The sequence below is a fragment of the Microcebus murinus genome, chromosome 8 (assembly GCF_040939455.1).
Source record: "Microcebus murinus isolate Inina chromosome 8, M.murinus_Inina_mat1.0, whole genome shotgun sequence".
NCBI lineage: Eukaryota > Metazoa > Chordata > Mammalia > Primates > Cheirogaleidae > Microcebus > Microcebus murinus.
Window position 1 is genome coordinate 81,548,126 of NC_134111.1, and position 23,873 is coordinate 81,571,998.

A 23,873-nucleotide genomic window follows, 5' to 3' on the forward strand; every position below is an offset into this window, starting at 1 on the left:
ATGTGTTAACATTCTTGTAGATAGCTATGTATCTAGGGTAAATTTATTTAGATTTTTTAATAAAAGGATAAACTGTCCCCTAAAGCCCTGAAAATGTGATTTTTCTCTTTAGCAATTTCAGAGGTGGGGGGGAAAGAGTAGAAAGAATAGTAGTAGCCACAGTAAGACAAAACAAATGAGCAAATAGTAATAACAACAACAATAACAAAAATAAACCTTTCTTTCCATGCTTACATTGCTTATTTGTCCTCCAAAACATTCAAGGTTCAAAAGACACATGAAATAATTCACAGGAGTTATGACTTTGTACATTATTTTATACCAGAGTTATGTCTTTCCAGATCTGGATTTGCTATTGTCTTCAAGATGAATGGTTGACTTCCTGAGAATAGAAATAAAACACGTAACCTTAAATCTACTGGACCCAATCAAGGCCTGGACCATGTCTGTGTGATGTAGCACAAGTCCTCTAACCAATAGACCTTGGTTTTGTTACCTATAAAAATGGAAAGAATGCTTTCACCTGATCATCCATGGGTAATGGCTGCTCTTGAGCAGTTGCCAGAAAGGGATCTTCAAAAGACCACTCAGTCAAACCTGCAAGGGAATTGTAAAGCCCTTTTTAGCAGAGCAGGCCCAGAGTCTCTTTGTTGACCCTCCTGGGAAACCAGGAGTTCTTCCCCTAAATAAATAAGAACTGTGACCTACAGCATTCAGCCAGACCATTAGTTCACCTCACTTGTGCAAGGTAGACCAATAGAACAATCAAGTGGACAAGGTGACTAATAATTGTGATGGCTGACACTGGGGGGGTTGAGGGGTGGCTGGAATATCCTTAAAGATCCTGTGCTAAGCAAGATTTAGTATTATTAACTACTACTGAACCTTCGCAGAGTGGACCCGAGTCCCAGTGATGCCTGCAGCATTAGCAGCCTCCCTAGCACAGATGATTGAAGTTTTATTTTTCAATCCCTCCAATTGTTTTCTGATCACACCTGGGTACAGCTGGGATACGTAAGGCTTTGTAGCATTTGGCCCTTGAAGGAGCAGAGGAATAGCTCATATTTACGTGATAGAACTGCTCTTCAGTTCCCGTATTAGTTTTTCTCTTAAATAAATATGTAGGTGGAAGAGAGTCTGGTGCTACCCATTCTAGTTCCCTATAGCCAGTATCTTGAAAGAAAAATGCACAGTGAAGTTACCTCCCATTCCTTTTAGGTTAGGATTTTAAACAAGAAGATCGATTTTAGCAAAGTTCAGTCCAGATGTGGTTCCAAGGATAACATCAAACATTCTGCAGGGGGCGGAAATGTAAGTAGAAGCTTCTACTAGAAAGCTGTCCTGATTGTGTGGAGTCAGCTGCACAACCGGCACCCTGTCTCCTTCCCTGCCTCCTTCCCAACACGCTTCTCCCTCTTGCTGCTGTTCCACTCGTCCCCCTGGTGCGGTGGCGTGTCAGCCTTGCATTTTCAGTGATGGGCTCCCCTTCCCTCCCTGTAGATCATTAGCAAATTTCTCACTGTCAGTTGGGAAAGAAAACCATGAGATGCACCATGGTTTTCTGGAGTATGGCACATCCACTTCACTTGCCAACTTTGTTTGCTGGCCTCTTTGTCTTCAAGGTATTTCCTCACACTGTCTCTACTTCCCTGCAAAAGTCAGCTGGGTACACACTTTTCTACTTCCATTTAGATTACCCTTGAGGCAAAAACTGATATACTTGTAAGTACCCGAAGTGCGTGATATCAATCTTCAGTGGTTCATTATTCATGAAAGTTGGGATATCATTTAGAATAACACAAAACTGGTGGAGCATGATTCATCTATAATTCAAAGTGAAAGGATTCAAGTCCCACTATACACTTTATCTTGATGGAATTTTTTTCCTGTCTCTTTCACTTAGTGTAAATAATACCCTCTGAGAGGAAGAGAAAGATGAATCCATGTTTCTTAAGTGTGATTGAGGCAGAATTGAAATGGTCAGGCAAGCTCAAGCTAACGGAAGTATAGTTCTTCATAAAATAAGAATAATTTTTTAAAAAAAAGGAATCAGGCTGACTCTATTCTACAGATCCTGTTACCTAAACTTCAAGTTCTGACAACCTGTGACTCAAGTTACTTACAGGTTATCAAATCTAGAATCTTTACTTGTCTACTATTAATAATTCATGGCTACTTTCTCCTCAACTGGACAGAAGTTGAGTCAAGCAGTGAAAACAGAAGAAGCAAGTGCCTTCTACAAGGACCTGTCACCTAATAAAGTAGCTTCACTGAGCATAAAGCTAATCACTATCATGGGAAGTCCATAGCAATGTTTGCTGAGCTCCTTCAAGGATGCCGAGCTAAGCCTTGGGGTCAGTCTTCATACTGACATGGTTACAGCTCCTTCCTGTTTCCCTGACTGTAAGTGCACACCACCTGGTACTGTCACAGAAGCAGTCCCAGTCCTGGTAATCACCTTAAGGGTATCAGAGGAGGGACCCTGCTATCCTCTAATGCAGGTGCTGCAGGTCAAAACACCTAAGTGGAAAAGGACAGACTGGGATAGCTAATGATCTTAAAGATCTCCTTAGGGGAGCTTCCAAGCCCCTAAATAATAGTCTTAAACTTTCCTCTAGAAAAGAATCACCTGTTTAAATATGCAGATACATTGGCCCCACCCCCACGACATCCGATTCAGTAATTCCCATGTACTCTGATGCAGATGACAATGGACCACGCTTGGAGAAGACTGCTTCAAATCTGGGCAAAGGAAAAAATTTCAGTAAAACACAAAGAAGAAAAAAATGTTGCTATCATTTTATAATTTGGTACGCAAGAAAAATTTCATCTAGCGAAGATATGACAATTTAATAACAGTTTAGGAAAGCACACCTAGAACTTTCTTCTTGTATCTTAAAGCAATGTTGGTCTTGTGGTAACTATGAGCAACATTGGTCACTTTTATTTAAAAATCACTTTATAAAGAATAACTCATTTCTTAGCTCTTTGCTTATTGAAAGGTTTGACACAATGTGGCTTAGTTCTCTGAGTGGAAGCTTGCCTTATTAATACAAGCGTTTCTATCCTCTTGTGGCATGGTCTGCTTTCTACTAATAAAATCTTCTATTCCAGGATTTCCTTTCACTTGGGTCCTTCTTTACACTCCAAACATGTGGGAGAACATATGGAAAATTTCGTTTTCCTGTGTGTGTGCGCATGTGTGTGTGTACTTCAAATTGGATTTCTGGATGTGGTATTGCATGTTGTGAGTTTGGATATGTTTCTAGATTTTATGTGTGAACTTAGGTTTTTGTCCATGTTTAAACTATTTTAAGCATGTTTTATGTGGTTCACATAGGTCCAAATTGTTACCAAGAAAATAGACCTAAGCCATGTGACATCCAAATGTGGCTCTCTGAAGAATATCCGCCACAGGCCAGGTAAATAAATAATTTTTAGAAGTTTGAGAAATGTTGAATTGTATTCAAGAAATTGACAGCAAAGTTATTGTTGTGGTGGTTAAATCCCTAATTGGAAGGATGTTTCAAAATCCTGATACCTCATGCTTTTATTACTATAAACTGAAGTTAGAAATTTCAAGGCATTTTCATTTGGGATAAGTGAACCCAATTACCACGAATAGGGTAGCTATAGAACAGGTCGAAGTACATAAAGATGCATTTAAAGGTACATAAGATGCATTTAACTTTGTGTACTCAACATGCTTATTGGATATCTTTTGAATATGTAGTCTTTCAAATACATTGGATCATATATTCATACATAATAACTCCAACAGAAAGCAGCATTCCCAAAGTTTATTTTTCATAAACTTGTTTTTCTGTATTATATAAAATAAGAATTGTGCTTTGCAAAGTTGAAGAAATTTATTTAGCTGATGGATTTCTCAGGTTCTTTATTAGATCAATAAGCATTGTAAATCCCCAGCAGAATGCAGTGTTTCACCAACTTACTTCTTGACCATGCACTCTTTTTGTTTCCTCATAATATCTCATAGGACTAATGCTCTAAAGTAGAATTTATATTCATACTTGCTGCAGGTTTTTCCCCCTTTAAAGTGTCAATCTAACATATATGAGTCATTTCTTCTGGGTGTCATGCTTCATAATTTTTGTTAAATTCTACCTCCATAGATATGTAATAATGGATATCTGTCAAAGTTTTAATTTTCTTGAAAATATTTTGATGCAATTAATACATCTCAGTAAATTACAGAAAGACAAAAGGAAAACAATTGGTTTTAGCTGTCTATGTTTAGTATCTTAACATATAAGCCAGATAATGGGTATTTCCATTAATCATTGTCTCAAATGTTAACAGAAACAAGATGTAAGAAACATTAAGTTGTATAAGAATTTCTGGCCAGGAGGTAATTATTAAGAATTTACTGGTTGAAAAACAAAGATAGGTAAGATAAGTTTCAAAATGGATAAATGCATTGAAAATGTCTAGAAATCAGGATTCATTTTGTCAAAGGGACAAAAGCAAGTCAAAGAGTTAGAAACTCCATATTTGGAATCTTTGTTAGCAGTTTCAGAACTGCTGCCATGGAATTAGTTTCTCTATCATTCATGATGCAGCAGGGACGTGGTCCCATGCTGCTCATCTTCACAGTTCTCCTGTCTATAGCTGAAGCCTACAAACATTTAATTGACTCTGTACTGCTGTGTCAACAGCATGACTAAAATATTTGGCCACAGTGCCTATCTTCTTACAGAATATAAAAGAAAAATACTAGACATTTAATTCCAGACAGTAAGGACACGGTTGGTCAAATTCACCCAGAGTCTGGATGGACAGAAAAAAATCTTATATAGATAAGGAAACATTCTATGTATTATTTACTGGTCATAAAAGACTATTGTCATGGACTCCTACCATTTCTAAATCTAGCTTCCACTATGATAACTGAATCAAATGACTAACTCCAGAAAGAAGTGTTAGCATGATGATCTTTAACAAGAGCAAGCTTTTCACCATGACTTTCAATATGGAATACTTAAGGAGAAAATAAACTAATTCAGTAGTTGGAGGCACAAGTTGAAATATCTTCTCCTCTCAACTTCGCTTATAAAGTTTGTTAAAGATTATAGTTTTTCACAATTACTGCTCCTGGTGGGTGCCAGAATTCTTTAAAACCAAAGGCATAGATCTCTGAATTCAAATGGGCTTCTCTAACAGGTGCATAAGAATTTCCAGTGAGACCTCAACAGAAATAGACTTTCAAGCTTCCTTTTGTGAATATATTTTGGGTCAATATTACATGATTTTTTATGTCAGAATATTACAGGTGTACAAATGCTTTGGTTACATATATTGCCTTTGCACTGCCCAAGTTGGAGCTACAAGTATACCCACCCTATTTCTCCCCCTCAGAAGACAGTTCGGCAAAAATTTAACAAGATTATATTGATATAGCATATAATCAGAAAAGAAAGCTTATGAAAGCAATTTCTATCAGAGACTACAAAAAAATACAAAAATAAGATTCCAAAGAAGTTGATCTCATCTAGTTGAAAGTCCAATATCCTCTAGCCTCTAACCAAGATAAGTATGTTCTTATGAATCATTATAAATCATGCTAATCTTCTTGCAACCAACAAGTGAGAACTGTGTAGCCAGGTAAAATATGGGAAGAATAATATGAAATGAAGCATATTTTGAGGGAAAAATACTTACATGTGTTCTAGAAGCATGAGTTAAGACTGTGTACTTCCTAAGCCTTCAGGAAAAAAATAAATGGATGTTTCGCCAAAATGTAGTCTATTAACACCATATAATTTCAAGAAGCCCCTGGCCAGGTAGTTGAGTATTAGCATGGACATGTAGATATTGCATGAGAAAAACATCGCAAAGTTTAAGAGACCTCTGAAGCCTTAACAGACTTCTCTCTTTGGTCTACAGAAATACATGAGCAACAAGAATCCAAAATTGAAAAATCCTTTTCATGTTTCCATAGAGCCCTTCAGGCATTTTTTCAAATCAAAATCCCAAGTGAGATGCAATGATAGTAGGGGTCACATAGCTTTCCAAAAAAAGCATGTGGTGAAAATCAAGTTGCTAATGAAAGTGAAAGCAAATCTTTTAGGTGGAGGTGGGTAAATGAGGAGCCTAATCCAGCTTCTTTCCCAGGTTAAAGACATCAGCAGACACTCAGAGGTGGTCAAGGACAGGCTAAAGGACAACAAATACCTACCCAGTATAGAAGAACCCCCTACATTTGAAAGCCTATATGACATGCAGAGCTTGGGGAAGACCACACTGAAGGGTGAAGCACACACCCTGACTATCAGCAGATCATAGTATTTCAGACTAGTTAGCAATAGGGGAAATGGCATGGCCCAGCCCAAACTATCTCAGTATTATCAGATTAAGGTCAGTGTCAAATTGGCTCTATTGCATTTGTACAAGAAAGAGATCTCCTGTCACTTCTTATGCTAATTGAAGTGGGAAGCTCTTAAAGCTTACTAGTTATAAACAACATAGCTCCTAACTCCTTTCATCAGTGAAGCTATAGCTGTTGAAAATTTACAAATGAATATATTGCCCATATGTGCTCCATTCTCAGCCTAAAACTTCTTTGGATAAGTGACCCATTACCATGAAGAAGAATAAAGAAGAGTTTCATTTCAATTTAATTTGCTTCTTTAAAAATAAGAGACTAAATGTTCCACATTTTGAAAGGATGCATGTAGAATATTTTCATTTTGTTATTTTTTTTTTAGAATTTTCATTATACCAAAAAGAAAATCCCCTCTGATTTTCTTAGCTTAGATATGGATAAAGAAGAAAGATATTAATATGTGAAGCAATCCACATAATGGTATATGAAGTATGTCATGATCTTGGATAGTATGGGAAAATGGTATGGACTAGAAATTCTAAAAGATTCCTTTTGCATTTATGGTTGGAGGTATAGTAGAGTTAATAAATTTGTGGTTTGCAATGATATATCTACTATAATCATGTTTGGGAAATAGAGACCTTAAATACAAGATACAATTTTAGCAAGGCATTTAAAAGCCTTTCTCCTCTCATAGGTGGTGGACGTGTGAAAATTGAGAGTGTAAAACTGGATTTCAAAGAAAAGGCGCAAGCTAAAGTTGGTTCACTTGATAATGCTCACCATGTACCTGGAGGTGGTAACGTCAAGGTAAGAAACAAGGTCATGGGCAAATCTTGTCTTTTTTTGTTTAATTCTTCTGAAATACTGTTTATCAAAATAGGTCCAGACTGAAAACCTGGACAAATGCGAAGTGGGGTTGACAGAGCTGAATAGAAGTCACTTTGATATCAAATCTGGGACATAAAGAAAGAGCTAGGGGCTAGTTAAGATGCTTGAGTTAATAAGGACTGATGCTTGTCTTAAACAGATTGACAGCCAAAAGTTGAACTTCAGAGAGCACGCCAAGGCCCGTGTGGACCATGGGGCTGAGATCATTACGCAGTCCCCAGGCAGATCCAGCGTGGCCTCGCCCCGACGACTCAGCAACGTCTCCTCTTCCGGAAGCATCAACCTGCTCGAATCTCCTCAGCTTGCCACTTTGGCTGAGGATGTCACTGCTGCACTGGCTAAACAGGGCTTGTGAATATTCTCATTTAGCTTTGAAGTAATAATATTTAGGCATGAGCTCTTGGCAGGAGTGGGCTCTGAGCAGGTGTTATATTCATTCTTTAAAAACCATACAATAAATAATCTCATCCCCAAACTGTAGTAATTGTTACAATTTTATATTTAAACAATGAATAGCATATGCAGAAATTGACCTGATTTCCATCTGCAACAGGAAGACACTGGCTTTACATGGGTACAATCGGACAATTATTTTTGCTCTGCTCTGTTTTGCATGGAGTATTATTACTTTAAAAATTGCATTTTTACCTTTCATGTGCCTGAAGGCTATCCACTACATTCTGAAAGGCCTTGTTAAAATCCAAGCTGCTCATTTCACTATTCTGTTTCTAAGTGAGACAATAAAAACTGCCCATTGTAACTTATTACAGGTTAAATTAAATCAAGGAGTCTGATTGCAGGAAGGGAAGAGCATGTAAGAAATAAGGTTTTTTAAAGTGTTATTTTGTATAAATGGGAAGAAAGATTCAATTAAGTTATTAACATTTGGGACCTGGATAATTATATCAGAGTATGTCAATCCAATAAATTATTTAACTAATCGAAAAATAGTTACAAAGCATTTGAGCTCTGGTTGAGGAAGTGGTATAAAAAGTGCATCTCGTAGGAATGACGCACTTTCATTAGGATGGACTAGTGTCTGATTAGAATGTCAGTTGATTGGCTAGATTTGTGTCCATACTACCAGTTTCACACCCCCTTTCCATCTGTTTGATACAGTATTATAGATATAAATATATATATATATTTCTCTGTGGCCATTTGTGATACTTCCTCATATACTTGAATATTATACTTCTTTATTCACAGTATCTGTGTCTCCTGCACCCTTTGGTGTTGCAATTTTAGGTATGTGAAAGTAGATGTTAGCAGGGTTCTCTCCCTATTTAAAAAAATATTTAAAAAGACAAAAAATTTTAGCATGAAGTTGCTTTCTATAACAACTCAAAGCTGTAACCCTGTTTTAGTGCCAGATACAAGTCTCTCCCGTAATGCTAGAAAAAAATTATTTTTCTCTGCTTTCACCAACATGGAGTTTGTGGGGGTGGGTCCAGTTATACATGAAAGGGTTTACAGATTGTTGGTTCAAGATTATGAATTTATCTCATTTTTAATCACAGAATAGTTTGGGTTTTCTTCCTATAATTATTCATGAAACTGACTTAATAATTTTTTCCTTTTTATACATTTTTTTCCATTTGCTAAAGTTGAAACTAACAGTAGCAGTTTGAAATATGTTTTCTCATTTTTCCAAATGGTATCTATTTGTTAAATTCTCTGATATAAGATATTTGGCTTCCTTATCCAAACTAAAGATCCCTTGAACAATAAGAAAAAAATGCAATATTTTGAGAAGACACAGCTATAAAACATTTGAGACACAGATATCTAAATCAGTTTTTCCCAGGACTCCAAAATTGTACTCTGTAAAGGAGCACAGTGTGACTTAGTATTATTTATCAGAAGATAATACTATTCTGACTTTATTTACAGTCTTAAAATCATAAGGCAATTAATTCATCTCACAAATCATTCATCTTAGACTTACAGATAAGCAATGAAATAGTCAATGGCCTGAATAGGGCAAAAAGCTACCATTCTTTTTCTTGCTCAGGGCTGGTAGGCTAGATCTGAACAATTAAAGACCAATGGTCTGCTAGGTATTTGATCTCTTTGAGCCAAATCAGTTCCTGAATATAAAGGCAGAAATGATGAGCATGGACTGAGCAACAAGGAAGTACAGGAGCATCTAAGACAAAAAGACAAGGGATACACCCTCTGTGACCCAGTGGATATGGCAACCATGTAATTGCCACAAGAGAAACCCTAGGACCAAACCCACACCATTCATTCTCAGCTAAGAGATTTTACACAGGCAAACATGTCTTAAACCATTTATAAATTAGTTATTTAATACAATAGTCAAAAACTTAGAAACTACTGAGTACGACCATGGATGTGTCTATTTTCTGCCTAGTAACTGCTATGAGGTTTGATTTGACCAATCTGGGCAATTTATTCATCCATTTCCCTTGAAATGCACCAGAAAAGAGAAGAAGGAATGGTTGTGTTAAAGACTTATGGTATTTGCTAACATGTTTTGATAGTACTAGATAGTGATTAAAGGTCTCTAGAAAGAAGTTAACAAAGCTGGTTAGAAAAGTTTTAACCTATGAAACAAGTATTTTTTTTCAACCTTGTTTAAATTTTTTATCAAAGTTAAAACTAAGTAAATATGCTCTATGTATTAAAATTCAGTTTCTTACAAATACATGTTCAAAATAAAGATTATATAAGGCTCTAAATTGTTAGATTTGGCATTAAAACAAATGTTAGTTTTGAATCACACAACAAAGTTATAATGAATAATGTTCTTGCTTTGTATGGAAATGCAATTCTTTATAAAATTAACAAAAAGGAACTGATAATTTATACCAGTAAAAGAGAGAAAAACACAGGCTAAATGTCTTCTTGTGGGGATAAGGGGTAGAACCCATCTTAACTTCACTCTCAAGATAACGACTCAAATTAAGCTTTTTGAACACCACTCTTGTGGGGGCACACATACGCTGATCTAGAAATGAAATCTTCATGGTCTCAATTCTAGATCCACTTTTGCCAGTTTCTCTCAGGCTTTAGCCTTCGAGAACCTGTTTAAGAATACATAAGTAATCCAGAGTTCTGAAGAGTTTAAAGGCCAACTTCTCCAGTGAACTCACTCTCTGGGTCACCTGCAACCAAAAATTGGATACCTTATAATGATGCAGGAAAGACCTAAGTTCATGATGAGTTTCAAAGGCCACGTTCATTTAGGAACCAACTCTCTCTGGATTCACCTGCTGAGTCTCAGCAGGGTGATGGGCTGAAGTCCCACCTACAAGGATGACACCTGTGTAACACCAGCTAGATATGGCAGAAAAAAACTGCAGAGAGAATACCATTAAATGGAAGAAAGTACTGATTATAGCTGGCCTTCTTCACACACACATACAGTAATACAGCAAGGGTGGGATAATCAGACATAATATAACATCATGCCAGTATTATTTTAAAGAAATAATCTGAATGCAGTTGATTCTAACATAGCTGCAATTATAGGGTTTTTTTTCCTATTTTTCATGTCACAAAAAGGAGAATAAACTATTCATGGTCTAAATAGTAAAAAATAAAGTAGATTTTTGGCTTGGGAAAGCAAATTCTAGGTATTCCTTCAAAGATTGATATGCTAAAATCAACACTGATGTTTGTTTTTTACACCCAGGATTTTTAGCCTGGGTGTGTAGGTGGAGGCCAAGTCCCTCTGCAGGAAAAAGCTTATTTTCAAACTCAGAAAACAAAATGTCAATCATAAAATCCACTTCAACTTTAGCAAAAGAAAAAAAATCAACAAAAAAGTATACTCTGTATGCTGGGATTCCAAGGTTCTAACACACCGTTACAAATCTGTGGGGGGTTTCTTTCTTCTGATAATTCTAGAGCCTGTTACCATAGAAAGGCATTTCTTAAATGGCTGGTTGTAGTTAGTTCATGTTTTTCAATCAAATTTGCAAATGTATTTGTTGCTGTATAGTGATTGTTTTGCAAAATAAAATTGCTTGTCACCTAACTGCTAGTTGTAGTTTCAGATTGTTTAATTGCTGCTGCTTCTCTGGAAAAAAATAAGTGTGTGTGTGTGTGTGTGTGTGTGTGTGTGTGTGTTTGTGTGTGTGTGTGTGTGAGAGAGAGAGAGAGAGATCCACTATTTGATCCAATCAAAGAAAAACTGTGTAGAGAAGACTGTGATTCTCTGCCAAATTCTTGCTATGTGTCAGGCCCTATAGTAGGTGATTTTAGCTCACTTAATAAGGAAATTTTGTTTTTTATCACCACTGTATTACCAGGATGCTATCTATTGCAAGTGCTAGAAACTCAAAATTGGCCTAAGCATAAAGGTGAATATATTAGCTCAAGTAACTAGACAGGTCTATCTGCCTCAGGCATGGCTGGATCCAGGCACTCAAAATATGTCATCAGGAATCTTTCTTATACCAACTTTTAGTTCTACTTCCTCTGTGTTGGCTTCAATGTCAAGCAGGCAACCCCTTCCATGATGGACACCAGAAGCTACAGATTTCATAAACTATTTTAAAAAGCCTCTTTCCCAATAACACTAACTAAAATCCAAGGTCTAAATATCATTGAACTATGTGTATCAGCTGCCCACTTATGCTGATGGCCAGGCTTAGCTCACATACTCAACTCTTATCACAGGTGGTTAGAGTAGGAGGTAAGTAAAGGGGGAAGTGGCCTCCTCCAAACTACATGAGCCAATTATAGAGAGGAGATGTTTCCTCCAAAGTTACATCACGCTACTACTGCCAGAAGAGAGAGGAACTGATCTTGACAGGCCATAAAAACAGATATTCACTGTAGCCATACTCCTATTCTCTATCTTTATTCATCTTTCAGCTCCTTACTACTCAAATTATGCTCAGCCATCACCAAAGAGCTTGTTGGAAATGCAAATTCTCAAGCACCACCCAAGACCAACAACATTCCTCTAGGTGATTCATCAGCACATTAAAATTTGAGAAGCACTCAGCTCATTCAGTCCTTGCTGATGTGCACCAACAGAATGAGCCCTTTGATAGCCCTCCAATAGATGAAAATCATCCCTAAGACTATTTGAGACAACATCCCTACCTCTAATGCCAAACAGTTTAGTTAAAAAGTGATAGAAAGTTGTAACTAGTGTAATAAATACTTTTTTGTATTAGAGGTTTTCCAGCCCTCAAATCATCCTAACTTGGCTAAAACTCATGTCTCTTATTAATGGCATCATCACTTCCCATTCTGTTTCCCTTTGCTGATAATGCAGACTTGGTAGAACCTAGCAAAACTCACTAAGGTTTCTCTTTAATATCTTAAAGTTAGCATTCATGTTGTCTTTCAAAGAGTCTTTAAACCACAAGGGATTAAAATATTTGTCTAGTAGCATGAATCACAACAAAATTTTTGATTGCTCTTTTAATTAACAAGGCAAAGAAGACTTTACTTGCCCTTAGAAGAGACAAATAACTCATACATAATGTAGGATGATAGGATAACATTCAATGTAGCAGACACAGGAACCCTTTTTTCTCTTTCATGCCTTTCCATCACAAATACACCTCAGCTGCCCACTTCTACTCACTCTAAATTTCATTAAAATTTTCTGCCTCAGGCTTGAATTGAGGTCTGTGACTTCCAGATGTGCTTTGTTTGGCCTGCGTAATGTTAGAGATTCAAGAAAGTACACACACACCAGATTTGGATGTTCTTTTGAAAAGTTGAACAACTGGGCAACAGTGGGCCTGCATTTTCTCATGGTAGCAATTGGCTGGAGCCTGTCTGTGGGTAATCCTGAGATAAGGTTTTTCCTTTCACTTGGCCACCATGCACAGATGTGCTTATTATTCCTCCTTGCCCACTTCATTCACCTTTACTCATTACTGTGACTGGAGGCATTAGACTGTAGATTCAGAGTTTCTAACTCTTGTCTTTCTCTCCCTCCCATTGTCTCCCTCATTCTATAGAACAAAAGTTCAAAAGAACAAGAACCTAATCCTAGGGTGAGGGAGTTGGGTAGGTCAGACTAGAATCCTCACAGTGATAGAGAGCCTGCAAACACCAATATTGAATAGAGATATTTAATAGATTGTGTCCTATATCATAAAAAAGACTTTAAGAAGTACATTTCTTTCAAGTAGCAGCTCTGTTAATTTTTATGCCCATAATAAACACATTTGGGATTCTACTTGCCATCTATATTTGTCATTAAATCAAGGAAAAGAGAAGAGTGCAGTGGAGTTTATTTCATTAGGTCTCTACCCTCTGATAAATAAAGACCTCATTGTCAAGTGAGAAATGACAAAGGCTATTTTTCTTTCTCAGTAGAACTGAACATTGCCTGTTCAGAAGAAAGCGAGAGAAAAATACTCCAGCCTAGTCAAACTAGTGGTATATTCTTAAACCCAGGGCTGATCGTTAGGCACCATACACCTTATTCAGCTGAATAAGTTGTTAGAATATTGAAAGACATACTGCCCAAGCCTCCTCCCCTTTACCAATGCCTGTCTTTGGCCACACAAACCTATTCTCCTATGCTGGAATTGGACATCCTTCTTTCCAGAATCTACAAATCAATGCCTGGTACAGTAGAAAGGCTTTCAAAGTCCTGTTCTAGTCCCCCCAAAAGTCCTGCCTTCCAGGCATCACTAGTGGCTACTTCCCACCACCATCCCCACCACACACCCAGGGGTTCTGGAGGACTGGCCTGTGCCTTACCAGCTATTGGAGGAAGCCAAGATGGGCCATGCAGGAGGTCTATGCTGGCACCCAGCAGCCTGCTGGCCTGCCAGACAGACCACCACAGCTCTTATTTACCTACCCCTGCATTCGCCCCCAGCCAAGTCAGAAGGAGACTGGAACTCCATAGAGGAGACAGTGCCTTTAGTGACATGCTGGCAGGCAAATACCTGGTATATATACCTTGACTATTATCACCTGCTATCATTCCCCTAGAAACTGCCTCATGTGGTTGCTTATGGAGATTATAATGTCCACAAGACTTGCACTCTTAGCAGAGTATGAGAGACGGGCAACAGGCACTAAGGAGGTAATGTGGGCTTCCAAGGCCAAAAACAGAGGGAGGTTGTGAGCAATAGACAGACCCCATGGGGCGATTTGGGGCTAATAGACGCCTAAGGTAAAGTCTTTTTATGGTCCTTGTTGAAATTCAGCTCCATTTTGAATCCACCCAAAGCCCAACTGACGTGGGCATTAGCAATACCAACTTTGTACTTCTTTAGTGATTGTGCCAGGCATCCTTAAAAACATATGTTAACTCCTAAAGAAGAGTACTGTAGTTATCAGTATTTTCATTTTACAGGAGAGGAAACTGCGGCATAAGGAGGTCGTTTAAAATTTAATGGCAGATCTAGATTTTGAACACAAGCATCCCAAAAACAGATGTTTCATCTAATGGATTAGGTTTGACCTAATGAAGTAAGCTACTAAACAATATTCATGACAGTCAATAATAAAGATATCGAGTTTATATTAAGTAAAAATCACAGTATTAAGACTAGAAAGATGTTCATATATTTGCTATACAGCAAATGATGAAATGGGCTTTTGAATAATAACTCATTTATATGAAAAGAAATTCTCTATTTTTTTGTAAATACAAGTCATCCAATGATAATAGATTGAATTGGAAATCACTGGAAGATTTTTATGTGGTTCTCTGTAACAAGTCATGGCTCATACAAAAACATCTAGTGAGTGACATCTGTGTCAAGCAAAGATCAACAATTTCTAAAAATCAACAATTTATTTAGAAATTATTAGGAAAATTGGATGACTTATTTGCAATACAACACACATCACTCAATAAGCAGTTTTGTAATTCATTTTGTTTAGAGAATAAAAACAATTTTTCTAATATATGTGTTAACTTATGATCACGTACCAATCACTAAATATTTAACTATCACCCTTGCTTCCAAAACCATACTATTTTTTCTTTCTGTATTATGACACCAATAACAAATTTCTTCCTTTTATTACAAGAATGGCATGTCACTTAGGTTTTCCTTAGGAAAACAAGGATCTGCAATTCACAGCATAAAATATAAAAATGCCTGACCAAGCCTTAGATGTGGAATGCACACTTCAATAATCTTACTTGATTTCGAATATTAATGACTAAAAAATATGCAGATATTCATTCACATCAGAAAACTAAGACAAATAGATGTCAAGGTGACTTTTTGGCCATTTTTCTGCTTCAAATGTAGAAAAAAGCAGAAAGCACTCATTATGTGAATATCAGAGTACCAATAGTTCATCTTTTCCTGTGTAACAAATATGTTGAACAAGATGACTCACATGAATTTTGATCAAAACACAAATTTATTTTTGTCTCTCCCAATTCCTCTAACTTTCCACTGAGTAGTAAAAGAAATCTTCCCCTGCCTCAAGCTGAAGACTTGGGCAGACCCATGACTTTATAATCACTATTGGACAATACAATTCTTTTGGTTATAAAAAAGAGTCTTGATTATAAAGAATCTCAATTCAGAAATTAAAATGTCCAGCCCATGCAATAATCAAACTCTAAACCTGATGGCGTGAGACCGGTACCATGGACCCGGCTTCTGGCTGCAAGCCTGCAACGGGAGCGGCTTACAGTCCTTCCATTTTCTTCTCTGTGGACTCCCTTTCTCTTCCTTTCAACAGGTGCTGTTTTTGCTCCCTTCAGGGATAAAACCTGGGGAGTAAGAAAAGGAAAGGAAAGGTCTTATTTGATTAGGTCTGGGCATTCTGTGACTATGGTGGTTTAAGCAGAACTTTTCTATTTTTCAGCGGACATCCCAGTGGTACATCTCCAGCCTCTTTCTGCTGGGGCATCTATCCCACCTAGGCAGTCCTATTGCGCAGCACCCAAGACATCTCTCTTCATCTCCCTCTCCCACCTCATCCTCACCTGGCCCTCAGGTATTACCTACCCCAACAGCCATAGGAAAAGAAGCAGATCCCAACTCAGCAGCACTCCTCAATCCTCACAATCAGCCCTCAGCCCTCCTCTGGCCACTAGATTTCTCCAGCTTGTAAAAATCTAGTGTCTCCCAACATCTATGTCTTTCAACATCATGGGTCTCATTTCAATGACCTCCAAATAGTTCCTTCAAATCTTCTTTTTATTAATCTTGAGGTAAGAAGGTAGCATCTCCCCACACCTCCCCCAAAAGGAAAGTGTGACCCACAAACATCTGTCCAAAGAAATTTCTTACTAATGTCCTCTTACCAAATCCCACTCTATTTCCAATGTTTGAGTCCTTTATCTGATAGGAACATGTACTTAATAGCCTTTGGAAATCTACATAGGTCACTGTCATTTTTTTGACCTTATCTCAATTGGGCTAAAGTGTAAGCTAGAGCAGTCATTAAAGGTTTACGAGGAGGAGAAATGACTGATCAAATCTGAATTTTAGAATGGTAATTTTGGCAACAATATAGACACTAAAAAGTCTGAACTTAAAAGAAGAGACCAGAGTTGAGGAAACCAGGAAGGGACCAGAGTTGGGGAAACCAGGAAGGGATGACTGGAGCCCGGGCCAGGAGAGTAGCGGTGATGATCTGGGGGAGGGGACAAGCTGACGACACTTCTGAAAGAAAAGTGACAGAACTTAAAGACCATAGGAAATGGGTTGGCTAATAGATAAGGAGAAATAAACTTGAGGTTTTAACTTGAGTAACCTAGTAGATAATGGAGTGGTTAAGATAAAGTATGCAGGTGAAGAATATGATATGTCAGTGGATTATCCATATGGAATCTCAAAAAATTGTTAGTTCCCATTTGGATCTCAAAAGTAGGATCATGACCAAAGATGGTTATATGAATATCACTCCAGATTCTGGATGGTCCCAAGCCAGAGGGATTAAATAGAAGGGAGAGGAATGCCTTGCTCCAGTCATGTCTAACCCAACCATATTGATCAATAATGAGCACTGCTAAAACGAGGCTTTTAAAATAAGAAAGGGTTCTATTTATCAGATGCAGTACACACAGTAGGACAACTTGCCTCTCTCACAGTTCATCCCAGGACATTATTCTCTCCCGATCCCTTAGGATGCATCTAGTTGACAATGATACAATGTTGATGACCATTCCAGGTCCATGACATGCCTGTTCTGTGTCCCTGTAGATGTCACTTGCTTTATAGAAAGTTGGAGGAACTGAGTTTCAAAACATCATCTGAGCCAGTAGGATGCAGGCTACTACAATCCTTCTTCACATTGGTGGAGTTGTTTTATATTCAACTCCTCCTTTGTCATCATCAGTGCTGGCTCTTAATTGGTCCATTGCCCCAAGAGTACATCTGGAGTTAGGAGAGGGTCTTTTCTTTTCTAGTTGTTTTATTCATTCTTGATATTCACTCATTAGACAGGTATTACTTAGCTTCATTTATTCTGTTTAGGGACAAAACATCAGGCCATCTGGGAATAACATCCTTAAGTCAGGAATGGCCAGAACAAAGTTATTAATTTTGCTGTGGTACCATAATACTTGATTTTGCCCTAATTTCCTCATTTGCCAAGGCTCATAATTTCAAACAGAACTTTGAAAAATTTCTAACACGTGAATGATGACAGTTAATCCTAGGGAATTCATGAACTCAAGGAGACTGGGATCACAAGACAATTAAAAAGTCCAAAATGAGACAGTGTAATTTTTATATTTAAGTGGCAAGCAGAAAAAAGGGAGGTTATCAGAAAGACTGAGGACCAACCTTTGGAGGGATGATACTAGGGGAAAATGTCACAGGAGCCACAGGAGAGGATGTTGCATGGGGTTAAAAACTGTAGGAAGTCTACAAAATTGAGAAATAAGATTCTGTTGAATTTTAGAATGGATCACTCACTGACTTTACAGAACAATGGTGGGTGCTGAAGATAGAAAAAGGTTTCTTGGACTGTACTTCATTTCACTTTTATATAACCTCAGGCAAATTGTATAACTGAGCCATTTGCAAAGAAATCTCTTCTCTGGCTCCTAAAGGGCAATCTGAAATGAATTTCTCTACTCATAGCTTGGGGAACTTTGGATGTAATGTTTTCTCCTAGAAATGACTCTCATCCAGGGCTCACAAGGTTTGTCAACATTGTCAATGATAAAAAGACATCTCTTTGTGCTTTGGTTCTCATCCTATTAGTTTCAATAACTATTTTTGAAAGCTAGCTTCTATTTCCATTAGTTAACAAGCACCTGCATTTGCTGTCTTGCTGTCATATGGGCTGCTAACTCTGACTTTGGCCTCTAAATGAATATAAGTAGATTTATTTCCTTATATTAAAAAAAAATACAAATAAAATTTTTCAAGAGCGTAAACAAGCTTTGGTAAGTACATGAAGCAGCTTTAGTTCAATGGAATGCCAGGTTAAAAGAAAGCTATTTAAGTCTGTTTCATTACTGATTCATTTGCTGGTCTTAGATCTAAGTCCTTAAACCAACTCTTCCAACCACAAAAATAATGATAGCAATTCTTGCTTATGTCCTTGTGTTTTAGCCAATTAGATTTGCAGAGTGATTTATGATTCTCAAATGAAGATTACTGAGTTTTCTCATTTATACATTATGAGAGTGGTGGATGATGAGTTGATGAATTGAAAATACTCTGTCTTCAGGGCCAGTCTAGAAAACCACAGTAAATTGCAGTTACATAATTTATTGTGATTTCTTCTCTGGATAGACTTGAATGCATTATACAATCATGCAATCATTTGTACGTAACTGCCTTGGTACTATTTTCTATTTTGATCTGATTCCTATGCTCACATATACATGCATGTGAGCATACTCTAAATAGTCTACATTTCATGACGTGCCCATTCTAAAATTAAGTTCGTTTTTAATTTCTTAGTTAGTGGGAAGTGTTTCTGACAACTCTAGCATGAAAAGAGGGAGGGTAGGTTTGCAGGCTAACTCTTAGAGGGGACTTGTAATTCTTACCAGTTATATTGCCTGTGCTTTCATTCCTGGTGCAAAGGAACAAGTTTGCTTGATAAGAGAAGCATATTCACAGCAACACAATTTATGCAAAGCAAGAAAAACCCAAGAGGAGATGGGGCATTTACCTTTGTTTTAGAGGGAAATTCTTCACATTTTTCAAATATAAAAACAAAAACAAAATCACATTAAAAATAATGTATAAATTACTCATTTCTACTTTTTAAGAATATAGATTAAATATAGGAGAACAAGTAGAATACGTTTTTCTGAACTTCAAATCCACACCCAGGTTTTTATTAAAATAAAACATTCAGCCCAATCCTGAGAGAAGAAATTGTGTTGTAGAATATAAACAACATGAGTTTTCTAATCCCAACCTTACTGTCTACTGATTTTGTAACTTTGAGCAACTTAATTACTGTTTCTGTGTCTCAGTTTCCACACCTGTAAAATGGAGACTATGCTAGGTATACTAACAGTATGATTAAATTAAAAGTAAGTAAATCATTCACTGGATTGTTGGGAATTTTAAATAAAATAATGTGTAAAGTTGTCTTATAGAGTACTTGATACTCAGTAAGTGCTACATTTTCTGCTGTTCCACTTTTCATATTTTTAAAAGTAATATTTAGTGAAATAGCACAGCATAATTTAACCAAAAGAATATATTATACATATTTTCTATACCATGATGTTCCCTAAACCTGTATTATGAACACTTTTTAATTCAAAAAATACAGTTTTGTATTATCTTGTTTATGACTTTAATGCATTTAAGTTGGTGAATATGCTATAACTTAATTGTTTATGTTTGAATATTTGGTCTATTTTTAAATTTTCACTCTTATATATGCTCCTGATTTCCCACATCCTTGCACAGGTTTCTAGTTATTTCCTTAGCAAAAATTCCTATAATGAAATTTTTTAGTCAAATGGTATCCAGATTTATATGGGTTTTTTATACATGCAACCAAATTGTCTCCAGTAACTGTGTGCTACTTTTTATTTTTACAAAAGAGGGACATTTCCCCACTTCAGTTTTTTCTTTGCCAATTCATTACATATACATTTAGCTTTCCAATTTAAAGGCTTTTGTTAAAAATTGATGAAACACTACTTATTAAGTTTCAAAAAAAAAAAACACACTGAAAGCAACCAATGGTTTAGATAAGAGATTTGCAAACTTGCTCTGTAAAAAGCTAGATAGTAAGTATTTTAGGTTTTGCTCACCATACCCTCTGTCTGCTCAGCTCTGCTGTGGCAATGTGAAAGCACAACAGACAAGACAAAAGCAAATAGCATAGCTGTATTCCAATAAAATTTATTCATGAACACTGAAATCTGAATTTCGTATAATGTTTACAACTTAAACTTCATTTTACTTTTAATTTGTGTTCATTTAAAAATACAAAAACTATTGTTAGCCTACACAAATAGACGGCCTGATTCAGCCCACACTGAATTGTACTGACTCTTGAATTGCATAGATGTGATAAGATTCCATGTGGTTCATGCTTTCTGGTTTTTAATCTCAGAAAGACAAGGGCAGAGGTAACATAGACAGAGGGATGGACCATTGAAGAGACTGGTGCCCTTTAGTTTAAGTAAATACTGCCATGATCTTTACTAAGTACACCCTTCCATGATCCAAATGACTTCAAATCCTGCTCTCATTACCAGTGTAGACTTAAACAAATTAGCCTCTATGCACCTCAGCTTTTCCTCATCCACAAGCTAGAATCATCCATATGGTGCCCCTAATTCATATGGAAGTAGTTAACTATTGACCAATATTTTTCAGTGTTCTGGAAACTTCACAGATGAAATGATGCAATAAATATATTGGACACATGTGTGAAATTGGACAGCCAAGCCAATATTTATTTATAAACAGTCACCTTACATTGCTTTTTCTACAATAACAACCTGATGTTCTGGCAATTATTCCTTTGCTTTTGTCTGCTGCTTTTAGATTTATTAAACATTTTCAACCTTTTATTTCTTTTTGTTGTTGTTGAGACATCACTTTGGCTGGGATGCAGTGGTGTGATCATAGCTCACTGCACCCTCAAACTCCTGGGCTCAAGTGATCCTCCTGCCTCAGCCTCCCAAGTAGGTTAGGACTACAGGTGCATGCCGCCACACCCAGCTATTTTTTTCTATTTTTTGTAGAGACAAGGTCATGCTCTTGTTCAGGCTAGTCTGGAACTCCTGATCTCAAGCAATCCTCCCATCTCAGCCTCTCAGAGTGCTAGGATTATAAGCATGAGCCACTGTGCCTGGCCTATCTATTTAATTCTTAAAATAATCCTGTGGAATATATATCTTTGCCACATTTTATAAAGAAGAAACTGATATGAAGTAGTTTTTCAAGATTATGCAGAATATGACTAGTTAATAAAAGAGCTGTAAGTTAAACACAGGTCTTCTAACTTCAAGTTCCTTTTTTCTACATCCAGTTGGATCATCTCCCCTAAGGAAAGACTAGGTAGCTACCTTTTCTGCTGTCTCCCTAGCCTGGAACTGTCACTCATTGCCTGGCTCACAGAAATGTAAAATGAATCCCCCACCCCTCATAGCCCCTGCTGCCATAAATAGTCATGATTTAGAACATGCCTTTTAAGCTTTCAACTCCATCACAGTTTAATGAACCACTAAGGACTCTGTGAGTCAAAGGCAGTTGTAATATTGTGAAATACATCTTTGATCTTCATCCCGTTTCCTGACATAAAACTCCTAAAACCCTTGGAATCCCCGGAGTGATAAGAATGTTGTTATTTGCTTGTGAGTTGAAAGGTGCCTGATAGCCCTTAGGTAGCTTCAGGATGGGGGCTGGTCACAGGAAAAACCAAGGCCCCACTAGAGGGTTGAGACTTTTCAGCCACACCCACAACCTCAGGGCTGGAGGTTAAATTGATGACCAGTGCCCTCGGTGACTTAATCAATTACGCTTATGTAATGAAGCCTTCATAAAAATGCAAATGAGTATGTTCGGAGAGCTTCTAGATAGCTGAGGACGTGAAGGTTCTTTAAGGGCGGCAGAGCCAGAGTGGGCATGGAAGCTCACACACCTGGCCCCCTGCACCTCTTCCATCTGGTGTTCATCCGGATCCTTTGTGATAGCCTTTAAACAATCCCGTAAACGGTCAGCATATCCTTGAGCTCTGTGAGCCACTTCTAGCAAATTAATGGAACCTGAGAGGGGCGTGTGGGCATCCCGGTTCATAGCCTGTCTGTCAGCAGCACAGGCAACGCGACTGGGGGCCTGCGATTGGCATCTGAAGTGAGAGGCAGTCTGGAGGGACCGAACCCTCAACCTGTGTGGCTTCTGGCCCTACATCCAGGCGGAAGTCAGAATTGATTTGCAATAGAGAACGCCAGCTGGGTTAGGAGCGTATACGGGAGGAACTGCTTGATAGATTGTTTTTTCTACACAGCAGATAAGAGCTAGGCAACCGGAAGGCAAAGTGACCAGAGAGGAGCAGGCCCGCAGAGTGGAGCTGAGTGTCACCGACAAGGGACCTCTTCGAGAACCGCTGCTGAGGTCCTGGCAGCAGCTTGTCTCGCCCACAGCTCTGTCCCAGTGGGGTCACAGCACAACTTCCGTGAGATTTGCCTGCTTTTAATACTCCCCTTCCTTTAAGCTAGTCTGAATGGGTCTCTGCTTCTTCCAACCACATAAGTCCCAAATAAAACACCCTCATCTATCTATTACACGTTTTTATTTCCTTCCTACAATGTGTAAAGACCTATATAATTCCATGGCATTTGGGGGAGAATATGAGAATAATTAAATATGTTTACACAGAAGATTGGGAAAATAATAAAAAAAGGAAACTGGTACTTGTAGGTTGAAACAACATTAAGAGCTACACATCTATATAAAATATCGAGCACATTGTATAAATATGATTAAAGTAGGCAAAGTAGGTTTTGAATTACTTTCCATAGGAGTTACAGAACATTGATTATTACAAACCATGAAGCTTGTTTTGTGTGAGCCCTATTTTATGCTCAAATGTTGATCAAAGCCTTGGGGGAGGGGGATGAAAAACCTATGAGGTACAATGTACAATATTTGGGTGATGGGTACACTAAAAGCCCAGACTTTACCACTATACAATGTATCCATATAATAAAACTCCACTTGTACCCCATTAATCTATCTATCTATCTGTCTATATATAGACACACACACACACACACACACACACACACCCGTGTATAAACAGGCCGATTTTAAAAGTAACATAATTTAACCATGCAAATAAAAAATTATATCGAAGTATAACTAGGAAAAGTAATTTTTTTCTTTAAATGTACTAATTTACCTATATTGTTATTTTAAGAGGGCTCATTTTAAAGACTGTTAGACAACCAAAATAATGCCTTTACCTGATACTGTTAAATGAGCCACACTGTTTGTTAATTTTGTCTTCAAAATAAATCTGTGCCTTTAATTTACTACCAGTGCACCAATCCATGTGTTTTCTGGCTTATTTGAAAAGCTTAAGTAAATTTGCAACTAATATAATATTCTTAATATTATCCCAATTTAGTAATAAACAGATTAACCAAATAAGAAAAAAAAAAGCTTTAAATGTTCAAATTGATAGATTATCCTTTTATGGCAATTTTTTCTGCTTTTTCTGGTGATAAAAGTCTACTTTCTTAGACAATCTTTTTTATACAACATTTATA

At 37.3% G+C, this 23,873-nt stretch overlaps 1 protein-coding gene across 45 annotated transcripts in view; it reads left to right on the plus strand.

Annotated features, from left to right (window-relative positions):
• Positions 1 to 11,243, plus strand: part of MAP2 (microtubule associated protein 2) — a 278,816-nt gene extending 267,573 nt beyond the window's left edge. For 25 of the 45 annotated variants that reach the window (XM_076005881.1, XM_020288234.2, XM_012751467.3 and 22 more), the window contains 4 exons: positions 1,219 to 1,311; positions 3,341 to 3,422; positions 7,044 to 7,156; positions 7,377 to 11,243. In XM_076005881.1, coding sequence (XP_075861996.1) covers positions 1,219 to 1,311; positions 3,341 to 3,422; positions 7,044 to 7,156; positions 7,377 to 7,592 — 504 coding nt within the window. In that variant the 3' untranslated portion in view covers positions 7,593 to 11,243. The remainder of the gene's footprint in view (positions 1 to 1,218; positions 1,312 to 3,340; positions 3,423 to 7,043; positions 7,157 to 7,376) is intronic. The other 20 variants (XM_076005899.1, XM_076005900.1, XM_020288244.2 and 17 more) reach the window with 1 other exon arrangement.
• The last annotated feature ends 12,630 nt before the right edge of the window (positions 11,244 to 23,873 follow it).